The 23,084-nt window shown below is 32.0% G+C and overlaps 2 protein-coding genes across 3 annotated transcripts in view; one reads left to right on the top strand and one right to left on the bottom strand.

Annotated features, from left to right (window-relative positions):
* Positions 1-14,169, top strand: part of LOC106461213 (carnitine O-acetyltransferase-like) — a 50,123-nt gene extending 35,954 nt beyond the window's left edge. Inside the window, exons 12-14 of the mRNA XM_013921010.2 lie at positions 2,182-2,380; positions 3,819-3,956; positions 12,228-14,169. Coding sequence (XP_013776464.1) covers positions 2,182-2,380; positions 3,819-3,956; positions 12,228-12,443 — 553 coding nt within the window. The 3' untranslated portion in view covers positions 12,444-14,169. The remainder of the gene's footprint in view (positions 1-2,181; positions 2,381-3,818; positions 3,957-12,227) is intronic.
* A 4,532-nt stretch (positions 14,170-18,701) lies between these two features.
* Positions 18,702-23,084, bottom strand: part of LOC106461209 (choline O-acetyltransferase-like) — a 6,315-nt gene continuing 1,932 nt past the window's right edge. The window contains exons 2-4 of one of the 2 annotated variants that reach the window (XR_002610952.1): positions 21,501-21,699; positions 19,554-19,692; positions 18,702-18,768 (exon numbers count right to left, since the gene is read on the bottom strand). Coding sequence is in view for 1 of the 2 variants with exons in the window: in XM_022388072.1 (XP_022243780.1) it covers positions 19,630-19,692; positions 21,501-21,699 (262 nt within the window). In the remaining variant the exon portion in view is untranslated. Of the gene's footprint in view, positions 18,769-19,080; positions 19,693-21,500; positions 21,700-23,084 lie in introns of those variants that run through there. The other variant, XM_022388072.1, reaches the window with a different exon arrangement.

The following is a 23,084-nucleotide window of genomic DNA, read 5'->3' as shown; positions in this document are numbered from 1 at the left end:
CCCAGAGGAATAACTGTTTGACATTTTCATTTTAGCAGGGTCAGTTGATGTCATTTCATGTTTGTTGTGAACTTGCATTTTGTAAAATTATTGGCTGTTTTTGTATTGGTTGGACATACTCATTTGAATCTTCAAATACCAAAAGATATCTTAAAAATTATTGTGTTCTACTTATAAGCTTGGATTAACAATTTCACCCTAATAGTGAATTAGACTCAGTTTTTGTTGTGAATAACTATTGTTTTCATTTTAATGTGATACTGATAGGTCAAATTAAAACCTCTTATATAATGATTTTTAATACAGAAATACTAGTGGCAAGTTCTTATAAGTATGACATCAGAGTTTGACAAGTGAGCCAGTAGGTGGAGGAAAAGAATTTCTAGCATTCCTTTGGTGGTGTTTTATGTTCTGTAGAGACAAAAATAGAAACATAAAGTAAAACCATCCTATAATTTATTTATGTCTTGTTTTAAGAAGTTAAAAAGTCTCCTATATCATCTAAAAGCTTAAAACAAGTATTGTTAAAGTAACAGTTTTTCACAGTATGATGATTAAAATAATTGATATTACTATTAGTGCCCCCCAGTGGCACAGCGGTATATCTGTGGACTTACAATGCTAGAATCCAGGTTTCGATACCAGTGGTGGGCAGAGCACAGGTAGCCCATTGTGTAGCTTTGTGCTTAATTACAAACAATTACTATTACTTGGACTCATTTTTCTGTCATTGACCAAGTTTGATTTATAATCAGCTTGTAGCATTCTGAACACTAAATTTAAGGTATTTAGGCTTAGAGACAAATAAAAATTGTGAAATTTTATAAAATTGGTAAAATTTGTAATTTTCCCTTATTAAATATTGTTGATGTATTTTTTGTTCTAAAATAGTCTGCTGTATCATTTATAAGATAGAATTAAGGGTTGAAGCTATAAATATAGTTTTGTCTGGGCTAAATTATTGGCTAAGTCTTGAAATTTAATGTGTTTAAATGACAGTTTGGTTGTGTTTCTGAGTTCTTCATGAATGTTTTCAACCTGATTGTTTTAGAGAAGAATTGACTTCTACAGTGGTTGAGCTCACATGACAATCTGAAATCATGTTGTTATATCTGAATTCTCTAATTGAGTGAACAAATTAGCTGAGAGTTATGATTCCTTTGTAACTTTCAGTTGGTTTTGTCCTTTTTCATAATGATTTGTAGTTATTCTGCTGGATAGTCATAAAGCATGGGAATTCTATATTTTCATCTAAGCTAGTGATTGAACCTGAAACTTCTTCAATCCCTTAGCTCACTAGTATTGCTAGTAAACTTTGTAACAACTTAAATATCAACAAGTTTGATAATAAGCATAGCCACATTTGATTGTAACTGTGAATAGAAGAAACGAAATTCATGCTTAATCCTCTCACTATGGGTAGGTCAAAGTGTGCATGTCATGACTTTTCAGAGAGTTACATTCAAAATTTAATTAAGCTACTGTATAATCATTGTCTACAAATAAATTTAGCATCAAAACATAGTTGATCCTTTCTGTATGAATCACAAAAATTGACATATGTAACGCAAAATGACTTTTACTTACCTACCAATAAAATCATTAATTTTTATATGTTTTGTCTTTATAAGCATATTTATAAACATATTGCTAATATAAAGTGTCCTCTTTTAAAAATATATGAAGAAAAGTATTTTAATCTTAAAATGAAAATCACTTTGCACTCGGAACAGTCAACACTCTGACTTCATATATTCTCAGATAAATTTTTAGCAAAAATACGTAATTAAAAATTCTGATTTTTTTTGTCTACAAAAGACTTGTAATGTTTACTAAAAGCTTGAAAAATTTTTTGTAGATGCACAAAATGTTATAGTGTGGAAATTCTAATGGTCACTTTGGGGTCACAAGGACAGTAATGCACAGAGCCCATAGCAAGAGGGTTAAAGTAATGAAGGATCTGTAATAGTTACTCCCTAAGTGGACTTTAATTTGTTGAAGTTAAATAGCTGTTTATTATTACCAGTAATAAATTGAAATTTTTTGTTATATTTCTTGTTTATGAGTAAAGATGTCAATCAAACCAGACTTTCACATTACAGTAGTCTTTTAAAATCAAGTACATTTGAGTAAGCTTCAATGCAAAAAGCTAGTATAATAAATGACAGTGACTATATTTAGGTTACATGGGCAACCTGCAGCTACTTATGAGTCTGGATCAATACGCAAGTTTCTTCATGGTCGAACAGAGAACATCCGTTCCTCATCTATAGAGTCTCTGGACTTTTGCAAACAGATGATGGACTCCAGTTCTCCCCCTCATGTCAAAGCTTCAGCTTTGCGCACAGCTATAGATGCTCACAAAGAATATGGCTTACAGGTATTTGAAAACAGAAAACTATGATTATTTATATCTACTATTGAAAGAAATTAAACTTTGCATACCTTTTTAAGAACAGTTCTGTAAAACTTGTGATTCTTTTAATAATGTTGTAAGCCATAAAGTCCTGTGAAACTGGGTACTGAATAGAGAAACATCTTAACTGTTGATAGACATTTAAGAAGTTTGAATAAACTGTAACCACTGCTAATAATTTTGTCTTTGTTAGATGAATTATCTCTTCATTTTGTACTGTTTTGATTTTTATATTTGCTGCTCTGAGAATGGACATCCTTTTGATCTGCTCCAGACAAGTGAACTTCACTGCTGCACTCATATTTTGGTAGTTCCAGCAGTTTTACAATCTGCCATAAAATGATTCTGTTGAAATTCATTAGAAGGACTCTAATAAAATATTTGCATGTAGAATTTTTTTTATTTAATAGTCAGATCAATTTATTAATAATAAAATTGTGCACACTAATTTAAGGCTTGGCATTTACCCACTTAAAATTCGACATTTTTTTACTTGTCTTTTTGTGAAAAATAAATTAGTTTTTTTCCCTCTCTCTCTCTTTCTTATAACACTGTTTAGTGAATATCTTTTATAAAAGTTATGTTTTGTAATACTAATCTGTTTTATTAGTTAAACATTATACTTCATTCTACTGCACAGTAAGAGTTGATGTTTTTTTTATCTATTTTAATTTTTTAGCAATGTTTTAATGTAACCAAGATGTTTTTGGTTATGCCTCTCTGAAACACATTTGAAGAGTTAAAAGATTAACTGCTTCATCAATTGAGCATTACTAACTGCTGAATAATGATAATAACAGAAAAAGGTTTTGAATATTTTGTCTGTTTGGTGCCTGCCTCCACCCCAGCTTGTAAGCTTTTATTTGTAGTTTGAGTATTTTGCACAATGAGAAAATCTTGAACAAACTTATAATCACATTTCCAGATCTACTTATTTTATAAGTAACCATTCAAGGTTTTTCTTTTATTACATAAGTAGTTATGATTATAACATAGGAATATTTTTAAAATAATTTAAATCCTGTGGTAAATTTCGTGAAGAGATGTGCTTATCTATTTATTGGGCACTAACAAAGGGTAGATTTTGACCTTTGAAGTTTCATACTTTCTATAGAACTAATATGCATAACTTACTGATGATGTCACATAACTTAAAATTTATTTGATTGAAAACCCATTTATTTTAAGATAATCCATATAAATGAAATAAAACATTTGCAGGTAACTTAAACTATGTTATATATCTGTCAGATGGTTTCTGTTAGGAAGAGAAAAATAATCTGCCACAGCATGAATGTGACCTGTTGAACATCTGAATGTTTAAAACAGTTTTTGAGTTCCCATCTAGCAAGTGAATTTTAAAATGTGTCTTAATCTATTAATGTACTTTTTATTTTTTAAGGCTACAAATGGTCATGGAGTTGACAGATTTCTCCTTGGACTTAAGAAACTGGCTGTGGAGAATGGCATGGATGTTCCACAAATCTTTCTGGACACTGGATATAATGCTAGTACCCACTTCCGTTTGTCCACCAGTCAAGTGAGATATGTTACTAAGTTAAATTAGGCTTAAAATATAACTGTGAAGGATCCATTGGTTGAAAGAATTAGTTGCAATTATGACTAAACTAATAAACTAAATGTTGTAGATTAAATAAAAAAGGTTTTGTTAAGCTTTCATTAAACATTACAAGCACTTTGTACACAAAAAATCAGAATTTTTAAATAGTTATTTTTATTAAAGATTTGTTTGTGATAATATGGAGGCAGAGTGTTGACTGCTCCAAGTGCCAAGTGATTTTCATGTTAAGATGAAAAATACTTTCTTGATCTAAAGACTTTTAACTTTTATTTGTGTAACCTCTAAAACCTTTCTAAAAATATACAAAATTTTTTTTCAAGTGAAATTTTATATTTTATATGTTATTTTCTCTACCCTTACTCAGTATGGACTTGATCAATTTAACCATTCATACAACTATCATAAAAAAGATGAAATAAATCTAAATTATCTTTTTTTTTTTCTGTCTATAATGACTTCATATTGTAACTAAAAAACTATTAAATTTTGTATCTTAAATAGTTTAAAGCTAGTAACAGTATATATCTGTTTGTACTAAATTTAATTGTTTTATTGCCCTTTGTACTTTGTATAACTACTAATCCTACCATGCAAGTTTTAAGGCACTTGGTGAATATGTATCTTATGTTGCTATATTGAATTACATAACACACACAAGCAACTATGAGCATACATCATCAAGAATGTTTATTATAATTTTTTATTATCTTAATTATCTAGTAAGTTTCTAATTTTTACATCTTAGTTACTTTTATAATAAATAAATAAATATACATGAAAAAGGGGAATATAGTATATATATATATATATATATTTGATCTTTTTTGTTTGTTGTTGTCAGTTGCTTATGAAATTTAAGCCTACTTTTTTCATATTTCAGAATAATAACAAGCACAAAGCAGACAATTTCCCATGATTATTATAATTTAACTGGCTTTCTAAGTAAAGCAAGAGGGCTTAACTCTCCCTCCATGGGCATCTCCAGCACGTCATGAGGTTTTAGTGAGTTACACTGCTTTGTTATCATGGTATACAAATAAATTTGGCATAAAAATGCAGCTAATAAACTAATGTTTCATAGTATGATAAGTTTTAAGTTCTTAATTTTATTAGGCAATATTAAGAAAAATTGTAAATTTTCTGTTTAGGCATTCTCTCTCCTCTAATTTATTTACCACCCCTCCAAAAAGTATGAAATTTAATGTAAATTACATATTATATTATCATCACTTATTGACATGGTTTTAAGTATATGTGTGGGCTGGGATTCTTCTACAGTAGGTGTCTCTGACTTTTTGGCAATAAATTCAAACAATAAACGGACAGCACACAATCCACTTGTTTTAGAATAATATATTTAAAATTAGTGAAACATATATACAAAAATTCTTTACACTGTAGCATATCACAGTTGTATCTAAAACTCTAAATAATTCTCTTTCCTGTCAAAAGTCCACTCAGGCTGATTCAGTTACCTTAGAATGTAATTGATAAATTATTTTTCTGTATTCTGTTTCTTACTGTACAATCTATGGTAAAATCAGTTATGTTTCTCTCGAGGTTAACACAGTTGTATCTCCAACTTTAAATAATTGTTTCCTTTTTGTCAAAGTTCACACAGACAGGTCCAATTACTTTAGAACATCCCTTGACAAGGCAAATTATTCTCCTTATCTCTATTAAACTGTGAAACTCACTTTAAAATATCACCCATTACAGCTAATCACTTACACGCCAGCTAACTTTTCTTTCACTAAGTAATTTTCTGACTGTACTGCACTTGACTTGCACTCGCTTGGTTGCCTATATTTATATGTTGTTCACTGAAGCTTCAAACTTTCTCTAAACTATGCAAGCGGCACTGTAAGGTAACAATACTCACTTAAAGTAACGAGAAAAATATCTAAGATTTGAGCAATGTGACATCAACAATATTAGTAATGCCTGGACAACAATGTAATTACAAACACAATGTATGACTCGTGCAGAGTTACGTAACAAAATTCGTCACAACTAACACTTTTAAAACAATCCATTTTCAATGCTCCTGTACTTAAAAAACTAAACAATCATTAAATATTAAGTCATGAAATAAACTTAATAATAACACTTACACGAAACTGTTGTATATCCAATACTCAGGCAAAGTATAATTTTCATAGCCTTCAATCTTATTTAGTTACAGGGCAATACAATAGAAAATCAGACCCCTCTTGCCATGGCCACCTGTTATTTCCTCTCTTTCAGAAATTGCCAATAGTTCTCTCTGATATTTAATACTATATTATTTATAACCAATAGAAAACCAAGGTTTTAATCTATCAAAAGATGTATTATGTTACATTGTTTTCTGTACCGAGAAATCTCAATTTGGCATTCAGTTCAAACTTTATTCCCACAGGAAACACATTGACAAGTTTATCTGAATTTTTAAAGGCTCTTGTCACATAGTTAGAAAGACAGAAAAATTGTAATAGTTATGAGTCATTTTTTACTTTTTGCATGTGGGTATTCTATGTTCTTTGGTGCAGTATTTAAATAAAATAATCATTTAGTGCAGTAGTATTATTAGTATAAAGAAAAGTGGGGTTAAGTGTCATTGACAGTCAAACGTATAAAAAAAGAAGACCCAGGTAAGTACTTTATTTCTTGTTCATCATGTGTATTCTTTATTTATTATTATAAATGTAACTAAAAATGTAAAAAATGAAAATTTCTTTGGGTTAGATAATGTAAAATAAAGAATAATAATAATTTTTCATGATATATGCTCATGAACAGCTCGTAAGTAGTCCATGCATTATGTTATTTGATACCTTAAAGTGATCTGGACTTTTGCCATGTGATTTACAACTTACATGGTATGAATATTGGTTAGACATGGTTCAAAGGGCAATAAAACAATAACATTTAAGTATAAGCAAATGTAGTTTTGAAACAGTACTACCTCCCTTCACCCAAACCATCTCAACCTTGATTTGCCTTCTAAGCATTGCTAAAATTTTCAACAACTTTATATTTTGTTATTTTCTCTACCCTAACTTTATACAAAGTTGATCAATTTGACAAATTCATGTAATCACCAAAAAAAAGAAAAGAAATTAAATAAATCTAAATTACTTCTTTTTTTTCTTTCTAGAATGATTTTGGATTGTAACATGAAAGTTAATATTTTTTAACTCGGAAAATGTATTTCTGTGTTTCCAGACTCTGAATCTCCTGTACTAGACCAATGACCACAACATGACTGTTCTGACATGTCATGTTCTCAGAGTTATGAATCTTGTGGCTGATTGCTTATCATGTCCCAACCAGGTTCTCCTGACAGAGTGGTTCCTTCATCCTCAGTTTTTTTGTGGGTGTGTTCTCAACTGGGAACTCCACATATATGTGCATTTCCCACTCACTGGAATGTTAAACTTCCTTCCTTTTTGGTTTTCAGTTCCTCACTCTTCTTCTTTAGGGGTGGATGCTTTCAGTTCAGATTGGAGGGGTCTTCATCTATAGGCCTACCCTTCGATAAGACTCTTCTCCTCTTCTGTGTTTTTCCCTTTTCCAGATCACTACTTGTTGTTTTCAGCTGGTTGCTACATATTGGCTGGCTCAAATGTGATTCCTTCTGCTCTGGCCCTTACTGGAGCTAAATCCCCTGCCCTTATCTCTGTCGTGATCATTCCTCCAACAACCGCTATTGAATGTTTTTCATCCCAATGTCACCACACTCCAGGTCCTTTGCCTCAACCCTGGGATCACCCCTCATGTAGTGTCTTTCCTTGCCTGTACTATTCACTCTTCTTCCTCGTCTAGGTACCAGAGGCTTTGGTCTTAAGCTTATGTCTATTGGCCATAGCTTCCGGTCATCCCGTCCTTCCTGTCCCAGTTCATCATCTGATTGTTTGTTCAGGGTTTGTCTGTTTCAACTGTTGCTCTTTTCAGGTCTACTCTGTTGAACACCTTCCTTTCTCCCTCTTCTGGAATGCCTTCTCTTCCCCGGTTATTTTCCTTCTTTTACATTCCTTTTGTCTGGTCTATCTTGTATGTTCCTTTTTTCTGCCAGTTTGGGATCTCAGTGTTGTCTTTCATGCCCTGTCCGGTTCTCTCTTTGAACCCATTGCAATGTGTTCCTTGTATCATTTTCCCTTAAGACCTATTTCCTTCCTCTCCTGGCATGTGGTCGTCGTCATTCTGATATTTATGCCATTAATGTTTCCTGCATTACCATTCCTCATATGCTATCTGCTGTCCAGATAGGGCCTTCCTTCCCAGGACATAAACTGCCCAGGAAAGTTGTTGGGCTTTTTCTCCTGTTTCCTTACCTTCCTTTTCCCATCTGCTCTCCCATTTGGATCCAGATTGTCTAATTTGTCCAGTTCATTACCTGCTGTGTTATTTGGCTCGTACTGCCTCCTTTAGTGGTCCTCGTTCCTGCCTCTTTCTTCCATGGAATTTCTCTGTTTCCTGTGATCTTTTCACCTATTACATTCCCTAGTTGTGTTCTTCAACTCATATGACAGGCATATTTTGACGTGTCCATGGACAGTTGCTGTCTACATCATGTTTCTTCACACCAAATTTGTCATCTAACTATGTCTTTAGCTGCTCACAACCTCCGTCTTTTGGTGGAGATCATTCAGGCTGGTATGAGAACAACTCCAAATACATTTGTCACTCTTTATCAGCACAACATAGCTGCGTTTTCCTCAAGTGGGTATTGTCTTCCTCCTGTACACATGCCTATTCGCCTTTGCCTGGGGCAAATTGACATATTATTCTTTTTTACATTAATTTGTTGATATACATCATATTTGAGGATCCCACCTGTTGCGGGTGTTGCCTTATCAGGTATACTGAATAATATATCTTGGCACTAACTCCATATACTTCCATAACGCTCACTTTGGGCAAATTGACATATTATTCTTTTTTACATTAATTTGTTGATATACATCATATTTGAGGATCCCACCTGGTTGCGGGTGTTGCCTTATCAGGTATACTGAGTAATATATCTTGGCACTAACTCCATATACTTCCATAATGCTCACTGTGGAGATGGGGTGTTTCTATAAGACCACCAGCTACTTATCTGTGTGTGTGTGTGTGTGTGTGTGTGTGTGTGTATATATATATATGTATATATTATTATCACTGTATCATATATAAAGGACTGTCACTCATGGACTTCAAGAGTAAAGAAGATGGAGATTTTTTCCCATCCTTACTGCCCCATGATTCTTACAATCAGGGTCTTTTTACTTTTCAAAATAGGGAATCACAGACACCCATGGCACGGTCTCCAGTATGTCATTCCTTTGGTCTCTCCAACACATATCCCCCCCCTTTTCTTCTGGTGGAGCATGGAAGTCCTTGCCATTTCTAGTTCCCAGTTGCTGGAGTGGTGGACCCTGGAGGTTTCCTCTGGAGAGGGATTTGTATGATAAAACAAATTTCATAGTCATATGTACCCACTGTATCAGAAGAGGGCTATCATTAGTATATTTCATATCATACAATATCATAATATGCTCAATCCAAGGTGCTTCTCCCGGATGTTTTTTGCACAGCTAGACCACACTTGACATACTCAATAATATCACAAGGGGCTTCCTCTGGATGTTTTTGCCCGGGCTAACCACACTTGTTGCTCACAAAATAATTTTTCATTTTATGCAAGGTGCTTCCACTGTATGTTTTCTTCCCAGATAGACCATGCTTGACATACCCAATAATATCACATGGTGCTTCCCATGTATGTTTTTGCCCGGGCTAACCACAGTTGTTGCTCACAAAATAATTTTTCATTTTATGCAAGGTGCTTCCACTGGATGTTTTCTTCCCAGATAGACCATGCTTGACTTACTAAATAATATCACAAGGTGCTTCCCCTGGATGTTTTTGCCCAGGCTAACCACACTTGTTGCTCACAAAATAATTTTTCATTTTATGCAAGGTGCATCCACTGGATCTTTTCTTCCCACCTAGACCACGCCTGACATACTCAATAATATCACAAGGTGCTTCCCCTGGATGTTTCTTGTCTGGGTGGACCACACTTGTTGATGTCTAAATAACCTACATACAAGATATGAAGCAAACAATTTTATGCTAAGCACTTCTGGATGGACTGCACTTGTCATACTACATCATATTACAAGGTGCTTCCCTCAGATGTTTTTTGTTTGGGTGGACTGCACTTGTTGATCTCTAAATATATTACTTTCAAAATATAATACGATTGATCTTATGCAAGGTGCTTCCACTGGATGTTTTCTGCCTGGATGGACTGCACTTTACATACTCCATAGTATCACAAGGTGTTTCTCTTGGATGTTTTTGCCTGGGCTAACTGCACTTGTTGATCACACAATCTGTTACATACAAAATATGAAACAAAAAATAATATGCAAGGCACTTCCACTGAAAGTTTTCTGTTCGGGTGGATTGTAGTTGACATAATCCAATGTATACCAAGGTGTTTCCCTCAGATGTTTTGCCTAGGCTGACCACACTTATTGATCTTACAATGTTATGCAAGGAGATTCCACTGTTGTTCTCTGCTTGTTTGATTATTTTTGCACCTTCACCAGCCCCTCCACCTTTGCAATGTGGGTGAGCGGAGGAAGTACCGTTTCAGAAGTTAACATTTTTTAATACTTAAAATATATTTCTGATAGGTACTTACCTCCTCTCACCCACTTCTGACCCTTTCTCCCCCCTGATTTGCTGGTGTTTCTGGTTTGTATCTGTGAAATCTCGAAAGTGGGGATTGTGCTACAATGGTAGGAGCTACCTGCACTAGTATAGGTGGCACAGTTTGATTGGTGGAGAGTAGTCACATGATCATCACATGTTGCTGCAACGGCACAAAAATGAAGGGGTATAAAATACTAGTGCTTAGAGGGCAAATCAAGGTGGAGATAGTCTTGGGTGAAAGGTGTTAAGTAATTATCAGAAATACATTTTCAGAGTTAGAAAATATTAGCTTTCATGTTACAATTTGAAATCATTCTAGCAAGAAAAACAGAGGTAATGTAGATTTATTTAATTCTTTTTTGGTGGTTACTAGGTTTTATCAAATTGATCAACTTTGTATAAAGTTGGGGTAGAGAAAATAACCGATAAAATATAAAGTTTTACTGAAACAAAATGTTTGAAATTTATTTAGAAAGTTTTAGAGTTCACACAGATGAAATTTGGGTGTTTAGAGATGGAAAATATTTTTAATCTTAACATAAAAATTTCTTTGTATTTAGGCTAGACAAAAGAAAAGACTCGGTATATTCACAGACAAATCCTTTGTAAAAATACTTCATTAAAAATCTGATTTTCTGTGTTCAAAAGACTTGTAAAGTTTACTGAAAGTCTACAAAATTTTGTGAAGATACACATACTGTATTAAAAGTTGTAATATGGAAATTATAATGAGTACAAAATGGTTACAAACTCAGGCAATTCAACCAACCCTGTAGTGAGAGATAATAACCTAAGCTACTTGATCTGAACACTGTGAATTAAACTTTCAAATTGAAGACAAAATTGACAATACTGTGTACTGAAAACAGTGTAGCATTATATGTTATTTGTGAGATTATAACACTACCTTTCTATTGGTAATAAATTATATAAAATGTCAGAGAGAATTATTGACAATTTGTGAAAGAGAGGATGTGACAGGTGAGTGTGGTAAGTGGGTCTGATTTTTTAATTTATGCTACCATAAACAAAGAAGATTGAAGGCTATGAACATTAGACTTTGCTTTAATAATAACTATATTATAATGAGTAATTTTCATTTAATTCTGTACTTTAGAGAGGGGTGGTAAATATACTAGAGAAGGAGGAAGACCTAGAAAACAGTTGTTACAATTTTCATTTTAGGGGAGATTGAGGATTCATTTACAATGTCCCTTATAAAATATAAAAATTTGATTTATGAACTATGTTTTGATGCCAAGTTTAATTGATATTAAGGTAGTTTAATTAGAATTTGAATGTAACTATAAAATGTTGTGACGTGCACTTTGATCCACCTGCAATGAGAGGATTAATGTGGTCATATCAGTATTTAGAATGTAGATAAATATAAAACTTTACCTTTTAATGAGGTGCAAAGATTATGAAAGCTTATATATGTATACCCCCCCCCCCCCCACACACACAATATTTATACTTGTATGTTCTTGTATGAAAGATTTAGTCATTAACGTTTTTTCTTCTTCTTTTTTACAGGTACCAGGTATTTATGACATATGTGTCTCTTATGGACCACTTGTTCCTGATGGTTATGGTTGTTGCTATAATCCACGTACAGATGGTATAATCTTTGGGCTTTCTGCTTGTAATAGCAGTCCTGAGACACACTCCACTAAGTTTAAAGTTGCTCTTGAGATGAGTCTGATGGAGATGCACGATGTATTGTTAACAGTTCAGGGATCTAAACTGTAATATGTTACAAAATGATAATCAGGTAATCTGATCAAGCTAGCTATGATATAAGAGTCTAAATAGACTGTGATAAAATAAGGAAAGAGTTGCAGGTATTTTTGTATGAATTCTAGATTAGAAAATTGATGTATAATTAGATGATTTGGATCTGTAAGTATGATGCTTAAAGGATTGTTTTGTGAGTTCTTTTACTTCCTTTGGCAAAAAAAAGTTTATGAAATCAATACATATGATTGTTATAGCTTAACAAATATCGGGAAATGTTTCAGCATTGGCTGTAAATGTTTGATGTCATTACTTTAAGTTTGATCTAGAATTAACAACTATAAATGCATAAATCTAAAGCTTCAAATATAAAAATTGTTTGTGCAATATTCTAACAAATCCAGTTCTTTTTCTTTTTTGCAGCATCAGTGAGTTTTCAACTTGCTTGAAACATTATAATCATATATATTTACACCATGATTTTCAGAACACTGCTCATTTTACAAACCAATTTTTTGTTATACATAATGCTTTAGAAATCAAAAGTGGTTGAAGGGCATCAGAATAGGGGACATTTGTAAGTAGAATCTTAGTCATTTAAAGTCAAGAAAAATCAAGTTATTAGTAAAAATTGTTCAAGAGGAAAATGAGGGAATCCTTAATAGTTGTGGCTGTAATTAGATCTCAAATCGATCAAGAGATGGAGCTATGAGCAAAAGCTTGTACTTGAAAAAATACTCAGAGCTATTCTATGAGCCGAGGCTAAAAAAATATAAATATAATTGGTCAAATTTAATATCAATCGTTAGTAGTTGCTGTAATACAGAACAGAACCATAATTAATATGTAATTGAAATAACGAAACAGCATATCACAACTTTTAGAATAAAGTAAAAGCCATAGCAGAACTTTACTGTTGGATAGGGTCTGACTATAGGGTCCATGATTCATTAAAATCTATCACTAAAAATAAATACCTTGAATGGTTCCCTGACCTAACAGAATTTATTCATTTTACTTTACTCTGTTTACTATTGGAGTAACAAAAGGTCACTGTGCACTAAATTTCTTGTTCTTAAAAAATAACATATATACTCTTTCCACAGATATAAATAACTTATTAGATTTCTGTATTAATAAACCAGTAAGATCTAAAAAAAATTCTACTTGCATTCAATACTAAATGTTTCTAACTTATGTCCTTCTCAAGGAATTTGTTAATTTCAAATATGTTGTTGTTGGAGTCTGAAAACAATTTTGTATCATAAAAAAATGTATGTTTTACAGACCTTGAAATTATTATAAGCATTTAATTTGAATTTAATTTAGTTTGTGAATATTCTTATTTAGTAATGATCTTTTTAAACATTTAAAGTGGAAAATTTTAGTTTTTCATACAGGTCGTTGTAATAATAAATAATGCCCAGGCAATAGTTGACACCTTTTCCCAACTTACTATTTTTAAAAAATAAATTTTACTAGTTGTCTGTCCTTACTGGATGTTTCTTGCTCTTTTATTTTAAACACTTCATGTTGAAAAAGCCTGTATAATAACTAGTGTTTATAGTGATTAGAAATTTTGGATTTTAGTGATTACTGATACACCTGGTAGTTGTTTGTTTTGTATGTGTAATCATTTAAGTAGTTTTAACAAATTCACAGCTTTTTTAGTATTTTCAAATAAAAAGCAGTTTGTTGAAGAAATACCTGTTAATAGGAAATAAAAAAACTTGTTTATGTACTTTTTTGTGTAAGTATATGTTTGTTTGACAGAAAGGATTTCAATCTTTTCTACCAAGTAATATATTAATTAGCACAAACACACTTCTTATCAATCTAATCCACAATTTTTCCAGAGGTATTAGCACCAGTTTAGCATAACAAATAATACTTTTTTTTCCAAAATTCAACAGAAAATATATTAACTACTGTTTTAGTAATAATAATAATAATAAAAAAACTTTGACAAATACCGGTAAAAAGTTCTATGGTAGAGTTTTTCCTTTCTTTGAGGTATTAATATCTGTTTCTAGATAATTGATGATTGTGTGGCAAATTAAGTGTGTTATGAAGTCTATAAATGTACCCTTACTAGATAAGTGGTGGAATTAGTATTATTAAAACTTTATTGCCAAGTGTTTTCTCTTCTGCTTTACTTCTAAAATTTTGCATTAAAATTACATTGTAGAGTTTTATTTGAGAACCAGATAAAGGAAACTACAACATTACTACTTATTTTCTCTCAAACAGCAATATTTTTTAGAGCTAAATTTTTTCCTTGACAAATATTACAGGAAGCACTTCATCAGCGTATTTTGTATTAGAACTATGCTTATGGACCATAGTTTTTATCTTTTGTCAGTTTTTAATGTGTATAGTAGATGATGATTATAAAATGTAGTTGTTTCCAAATTTGAAAAACTAAAGTTCAATAAAATTCTGTACATGTAGTTGGTTACATATTAGGTAGCAAGCATTTCACCATGTGAGATTTTTCAATAGTTCAAGTTTAAATCAGTACATAATGCAAAGTTACATGTTATATATTGTGTAACACAAGTTTTGACTTACCTATCAGATTGAACCACCACTACCATTAGGTGGTTATTACAGTGGAAGGGAAATCTAGATTGATGGTGTTGAATTGGTAGCTGATACATGGTAAAGCTTTAATGCTGGTCAGAACAACTTGTTAGTAGCTTCAGATCTGAAAGATGCCTACAAGAGTCCAAATACCAATTATTGTTGACAAAATGCCCAGAATAGGTATCAGTGTGACATGTAAAATGGGGTAGCTGTACTAACCAGAAGATGAATCACGAAGTGTGGAAGCTGGCAGTCAGACTGGATCACCATCAGTATTGGTGTGCCTCAAGGATCACCACTCTTGCCAGTTCTCTTTAACAACTACACTATGAATCCAGCCCAATTTAAGAGTCAAACCAAAGATAATATTCTGTGTAGAGCCAGAGGCTCTAGAAAAGGTGAAATCGAAAACAAGATGTAACCATCCCATAGCAGTGACATATGACTGTTCATAAATCCTATAAAAACCACAAACTCAACAACAGACATGCTGATTAGAAGAAACCATCACCATCTTTTGTGGCCACAAGTATCCCGCTGGTATAAACACTGAAGTTCCTTAGAGTAACCTATAACACTATCATATTAACACCATGAATAGAAAGGCTAGAAAGTTGTGATATGTATAAAACACCACAATTACCACCAAAGGTCTATTAGAAAATACACATCTTACCTGATCCAATGTCAGGTAATTTCTTAATATTTTAATATACTAATGGAAAAAAGAAACTGTGCAGGATTTAAAATGGAATAAAATTCATATACATTAGGTTCAGTGTTATGATATATGAAAATTCAATACAGGATATGTCATTAAACATATCGGGTAGTACTCGACTCGGTTGCATGGGATTTTTCACGGTTCGTAAACACCTTTTTGTTTATTCAAATTTCGTAACCATGATTTTTCTTTGACAATGTTTTCTGAATAAACAGGTGTAAAACGTTTATTCAGGCTCCAGTTATTCAGGAAATCATTTTTGTTTCACCGAGAATTACCCTTGTGTGATGCCAAGGCTCAGTGAAAATGAACGTCTTTGTGCAGTCAGAATGCTGCAGGCTGATGTGGCACAGAACGTTGTTGCAAGACATTTCAGAGTCCATCGGAACACCATCCACTCTTTATAGTGATGGTTCCAACAAGCAGGAAATGTCCGAGATCAATGAAATGGAAAGGCGTTTATGTTGTCTAATAAATCAGCCAGTAATGTTGGGGGATCTGGGCATGGCATTAGCCAACATCTGGAATAACATTCCACAGGCCTTTTTGAACAATTCAGTATCATCAATGAGGCACCATTGTCAAGCATGTGTGGATGCAAATGGTAGACACACGAGATATTAGCCATATAAGTTTCCTTTTGAATACCAGCGTATTTCAAATGCCCTAAAAATTATGTTTGGTGACATTAACATTACTTGACTACGAAATTTTGTAACTAATGCATTTGTAAACAATACTGCAGAATTAAAATTATGTTTAATTTTAAGTGATGCACAGTTTCTTTTTTCTGCTAGTATAGTCCTGTTTGTACATGTTATAAAGGTTGCGTGTGTCATAATTGAATAAAAACAGAATATATGTATGTACAATATTTGATTAAGAATCAAAGCACTGAGAGCTACTATAGGAATCAAAATATTACAAAAGGTAAAGAATTCTATTTTTTAAAATTTTAAAACTACAGATGTCTTCCAATTTTTTTCTACAAACATTTATACAATGAATCAATAGAGGAAAGTCAATATACATCCTTCAATACTACAACAGATGAATATTAGCAGTAATATCTGAAGACAAACATAAATGCAGAGTATCAGATATATACAGTCTAAGTTAGAAACAGCCAAGGCTGTGGAACACGCTGTTGTGAGCTCAGAAAGTGAATGAACTCGAGTTATGTATTAAGCCAGAAAACTGAGCCAGTCTGAATTGGTTAATGTCACTCCTGTGAGACACACCTGATAATTGTACACCAGTGATAAATATCCTTGTAGATGGTGTTCATGAGAACAAACATTGCTTGTTATTTTCCAATGGATACTATAGTAGTTGATGTTTGTTTTTATATGCTACTGAAATAAGTTTATTTAAAAGTGAAAGATGTCATTGACATATAACCCTTGTTGTGAAATGTGCTACATGATGAACCACTGATAAAAGAAAAGGAACTTGAAGGCTACAGGAAGAGCAAAGTTAACCAAAAGAAGCTAGAATTTAGTTATATCAGTGAACTGCAGAGAAAAGTTTGTGTAGTATTAAATTGATTAAATTACATTATTGTCAAATTTTCATAAAAGTGGGAAGGCCTATGAAACAACTTGAATATTATAATGTTTTTGTATAGCTATCTTTGTTGGTTATTTTATACAGAGGAGTCAAAACAGGAAAACAAAAACCATACTCATCTAAGAACAAAATCATTATTTTATTTGGCTGCTTAAAGCATACATCAAATGATACAATGAAATAGAATTTTAATGGCAATACCATTTGAAATAAATTTTGGGCCCAATTTTGAGATTTCTTGTATGCTAAATGTAATAATCATTTGCAAATTGATGGGAAACAACGACTATCTAACAATTTTACGGGACATGTCCTTTATGAAAATATGTATGTCCTTGTTAATTTTCTTATAAATCAATACTGCCATCCTGATAATCCTAAAAAAGAAAAGACTCCATGATCCCCATTTTTTTTGGAGGGTGTAAAAATTTCAAAAATCTAAACACGGGTATTTATTTTGAATGACTTACTTGTCCATGCTAATTTTATGTAAATTTGTTAGTCCAGTTACGAGAACCATGTAAAACCTTTGTGACTTATATACGAGCTAACATTTTAAACTTTTTTAAAATCTGAATTTAGGTTATTGTTTTGAAAGGCTCCAAACATTTTAATTCCAGTTTTTAAGTAAAGTAGTTGTAGCAAACCTCAGATCCTCCACCCCAAAAATTTTGATACCTGTTCACTTACATTCAGTGGGAGTCAAAAATTTGTAATCAAACTTGTCTTTTGTCAAAACCCAAGGAAGGAGTTCAAAAATCAAGTAAATATAGATATATACATACATAGATAAACAAGCTATACAGACAATTTACCTCAATTGTAGTTTCATAAACGATCTCACAAACTATAACTGTTTACATCTGCATCCTTAATAAGAATTACATTATATGGATACATTTTAGATATTCAGACAGGATAGATTGCTGAGACTCCTACTATGCACTTATAACTGAACATGTAAAAAATGTAATACAAAATACACGAGCATACATATATAAATTTTATGTACTTTGTGTACAAGTTGTAGTATTTCATAATATTCCATAATTTGTAGCACTTAATTTTGATTTGCATGTCAAAGATTGCACTTCAAGGAACTTAAAATTTGTATTATCAAGTTCATTCTGTTTTAAATTCAAGAAACAATCTTGTAAAATTCTGGCAATGTGTATAAACATAACATTAAACAAGTCTGATGCAGAAGACATTCAATTATGCTTAGAATTCATCAGTTTTTGGAAACTAATTACTTTCAGCATAGGTTCAAAGAAATAAGCTTTGCATTTCTGTGAGGCTAGCATCTAAAGCTTCTATGAATTTACAACTGCTCGTTTCTGGACAGCCATTGAAAGCAGAAACGGTGTAAATAAACTCATTTTTATGTGGATTGTAACAGCACCCATAACCATTTGGTTCTGTCGGGCCAAAAAAGCTATAAGTGTCATATTCACTTCCTACCTGTTGAAACAAATACAAGTTCAACAAAATATACAATTTAGTATTCTACAGAGAGAGAAAAAAGATTTGTGCTGTATGTTTCTAGTAACTTACTAGCCTAGTGTTCAAAAATAAAGACTAATCATAACATTTATTTTTAATAAAATCTTTTATTAGTTTACTATTATGATAAGAACTTAGGACAATTAATAAGAATTACTTATAACACAAAAAATTACATTTATAAATTGAAAATATACAAAAATGTTACTTCTTAACTTTCAAATGCATGTAACATAGTTTTAAAGTTTTATTTTTTCAATAAATGACTTTTTACTGATCATAAATATTATGTATTGCTACCCTATTACAATATCAAACAAAATTACTTCTGTCAGAAATCCATGTATCCAAGATTTAGAAGTGTTTAGCAGCAAATATGTGGCAATTCAAGGATAAATTATGCGACAACTAGAAATTTGATAACCTAGTATGTGGTGGGAATTGAATACACAAATCAACTACCATTTCCACAATAATAAAATTCTGATCAACAGCTCCAAAATTTTTTGATCAAGGTAAACTATTTTGAGGTACTGCACAGATTTGAACCCAGCTTGCCAGCTCAGAAGTCAAGAGCTCTACTACAAGGCCAACCCACACCCCAAGAAATAATCAAATACAGATTCTGTTTGTTACATATTTATGTAACTACTACTAACCTTTTTTCAACTCAAACATCTATAATTAATTTACTATATGAACTAAACATACATACGTACAAGTATTGTTTTATTTTCACTTACTTGGCTAGTCGATAAGCGAAAACTTGTACTCATAGTATAACCTTTATCTAAAAAGAAGTTGGGTGAATCCATTCCCCTATTCTTCGGCTGCTTTCCTTAGGCCTAAGAGCAGTCGATCAACTCCTAATCCATTGCATGCCTAATGTGTATAGTGTTGAGATACAGCACAAAAATTGAGTGTTTAGACTAAATCTCTTAATTTTCACATCAGTTAATCTATAATGAACAGAATCTTAAAAAATATATCAGTATTAGTAACAAAGTTATTATCATTAGTGATTACAGATAACCCTAAATTACGGCAACTTTTGTAAATGTGTCATTATGTTTCTTGACAAAACCTTATTACTTGTGATCTCTAATTGTAGAAATAGTTATTATGATGTAAAAGCATGGATTTCTCCTAATATATTCTCTATTTTTAAACCTTGTTAGCTGCTGCTTATACATGTAACACTAAAATAATCTATAATGTTACTGTATGCTTTTCTGACATAAATGTGTAACATTTTTCTTTATATAACTACTTAGCTGTGATTTTTTAAGAATGAAGATTATTTTCCTTGACTGAACACAAATCATTTTGATGATAGTTAAAAACAAAAATTCCTACACTGTTTTGATAGTTTTTTGTTAGTAGTTGTTAACTTTTCTAGACATGAAGATTCAGTAAGTAAGTGAATCAAGAAGTTATGAGTGATAAGTTACTTTAACTCTTTAAACCCATATTTTTGGCTTGTTCTGCCAGAATTATTTTCATGATGTCCTAATAATTATCACAATACCTTATAAAATTTCCAGCCTATTTATAAAAGTCAATAATAACATGGTTTGAATTAGTTTTCAGCCAAAGGGACATAAATGTTATTGGATGCTGCCACTATCCAATGCGTAAATCGCAATTTTCGGATGAACGCAAGGTTTCTGGACTTAATCCCCTTTAGAAAAAGAAATGTGGGGAGAGATTGCCCCTCCTGCTCCTCAAAATGACATTCCTATTAGTAAGCGATGTGAATATTACCTGTTTTCATATTGTTACGACAGCAGAAGTGAAGTGACGCTGGTAACACATGATGAGTTTCTAGAAGGATCATGAAAGCTCTATTTTAATATATAAGCCCGGCAAATAAAGCAGAGATAATAATTGCAGATAGCAGATTGAAGAGAGATATGGAGACAGATAATAGAGTCAAGTGAGCGGTAGTGACCGTAAGTAAAGTGCATGAATCGTTGTGAATTATAGTGTGTGGGTAAGTTAAAGTGACTGTGGAAATTCTGTGTATTGCAAAGTTGTATTGAGAAAGAATAACCTAGTTTTATTTAAAGAAATGACTTGTGTTGCTGAAGTTCCTCGGGAAGAATTTATACCGAAAATTAACAAACGACCAGAGACGTAACAATATGTTGTCATTCAAATGTGCTAGGATTAATGGGTTTATTTAATATCATTGTGAGTGATATTATAAATTATCAACTATTTTGTCTTATATATTTATAAAGTACCATGAAGGTGATGACAGTTAGTCAAAATTAATGTTGTAGTTGAATAGTTTAATAAATCAATCCACTAAACCTGCTAGAAGCTGTACTATTTATGACTTACCTTTTTCTTGTTTCAAATCCTAAGTGTAAGAAAGGTGAATTGTTCTGATTGAAGAGTTAACTGTTATTGATTGCAACTTTTTTCAAATGTGAAGATTATCAGAAAATGAAACTAGGAAGTTCAATAAAGATTTTTATCTGACTAAGCGCTTTTGTGAACACGAGTGGTATAAAAGTTGGAAAAGATTAGTTAAAAGTTATAAAATTAAAATGGAAATTCTCAGTGAATGTTAAAACCATTTAAAGGTTATCAATAAAAGGCTTTTTTTTTATTGAACAGTATATAATTTTAGTTTTCTAAAATTTAAACATGTGGGTTACAATAAACATTTCAAAAATGTTTACCTGAATGCTATACTCTTTATGAGAATTAATGGCAGAATATAAAGCTGATTTTTTCTCCTCAGTTCCCACTTCTTTGCTCATCATTTTTCTACAAAAGTCTAACGCTTCTGGAGAAGCTGATCGAATGGTCTCTGTGCGTCCTTGACGGAATTTCCTTGTTGATCCAGACTCATAAGTGGCTAGAAGGTGGTGATGTAATCTAATAAAATGGTAACCTCAGAATTTATTACTCTCTACAACAAAGTTCTTGTGAAAGAAAAAAGTGTTGTCAAAATACAAAAGGCCACAAAATTAAAATTGGAAGTTTTTGAATGCTCATTACACTCAGTGTTACGAGCATGTATATTTTAAGGTTTTGTTTCAATAACCCTAAATATAAAAATAACTCTCAGACACAACAAACTTACTATTTATTCCAGAATGGTAAATATCAAAACTTAAGCCAAATACTCTGCAGAGTCTGATTATGCAACAAGTAAAATGTACATAATCCCATGAATTAAACCTTTTTTGTGACTAGTTACTACACAAGCTTACAGACTTGAAAATAAACAGTAAATTTTTTCTACCATCAAAAGCTAGGTCTGTAAAAGTTAAAGTTCCAAATTAAATTACTTTTCTTACCAAAACATATTAATCAAACTGAAACAAATCATATTAGCATTTATATTCTAAACTCATTATAGTTGCTACATGCATTGAAACCTTCAATGATACATGTACCTAAGTGCACACATAATGATGAGATGGTATTTTTTATTTTTATAACAAATTAGATGATATACAAAAAACTGAGAACTATGAGGAATTTTGTAATAATATTAATAATATCTAGCAACATAAAAGCAATGGGGAAAAACAACCAAAACAGAACCATCTCAGTGCATCAGGTCACCAGTGGTTAATTCTCAAAATGCAAGCTTGATAGGGACAAATCAACTTACTACGAATGTGCAACTGTGGATGGAATGATCTGTGTATTGTGTTTGTAGGCACAGAAAAGAACAAAAAACAAAACTGCTAGAAATACCAAGCTGTCAAGACTAATTTGACAATATCAAGCTTCATAATAGGTTTTATGAAAATATACAATTCTTTTACATTTTCTGACATTAGTTTATTTTTTTCTAATCTATTATTCAGTTGAATACCTTAACTTTTTCTGTAATCTTACATTATTTAGGCTCACCTATTCTACCCTGCAAGTTTGAATTATGTCATGTGTTAGATTCCGTTTTACATAATTTTCTGCTTCAAGATGGATTTGTACTAGTTTGTAAAAGGTTTGCTCTATTAACATTTGTTTTCAAGGTAACTGATAAAATATACTTGGCAGATCAGACATGTCATTATTCGCTTAGTACAACCAGAAAAATGAGTAGGATAACTTTATCAGTGAGTTATCTACTAAATGTACTGTGGCCAGTATCTGACCCCATTCCCAAAGTTTGAGGCTGTTTTCTTTTTACCAAATCAAGAGAAAAACATTTTTTTTAAGGGGCTGATTTTTTTACTTCCATTAATAACAAACAATGAGTTCTAGCCACTGCAACTTAATCATATTCCCAATTATCATCCATACTT

The sequence above is a fragment of the Limulus polyphemus genome, unplaced genomic scaffold (genome assembly GCF_000517525.1).
Source record: "Limulus polyphemus unplaced genomic scaffold, Limulus_polyphemus-2.1.2 Scaffold914, whole genome shotgun sequence".
Lineage (NCBI taxonomy): Eukaryota > Metazoa > Arthropoda > Merostomata > Xiphosura > Limulidae > Limulus > Limulus polyphemus.
The sequence above is the reverse complement of the archived record's forward strand: the minus strand, read 5'-3'. Positions and strand labels throughout refer to the sequence as shown.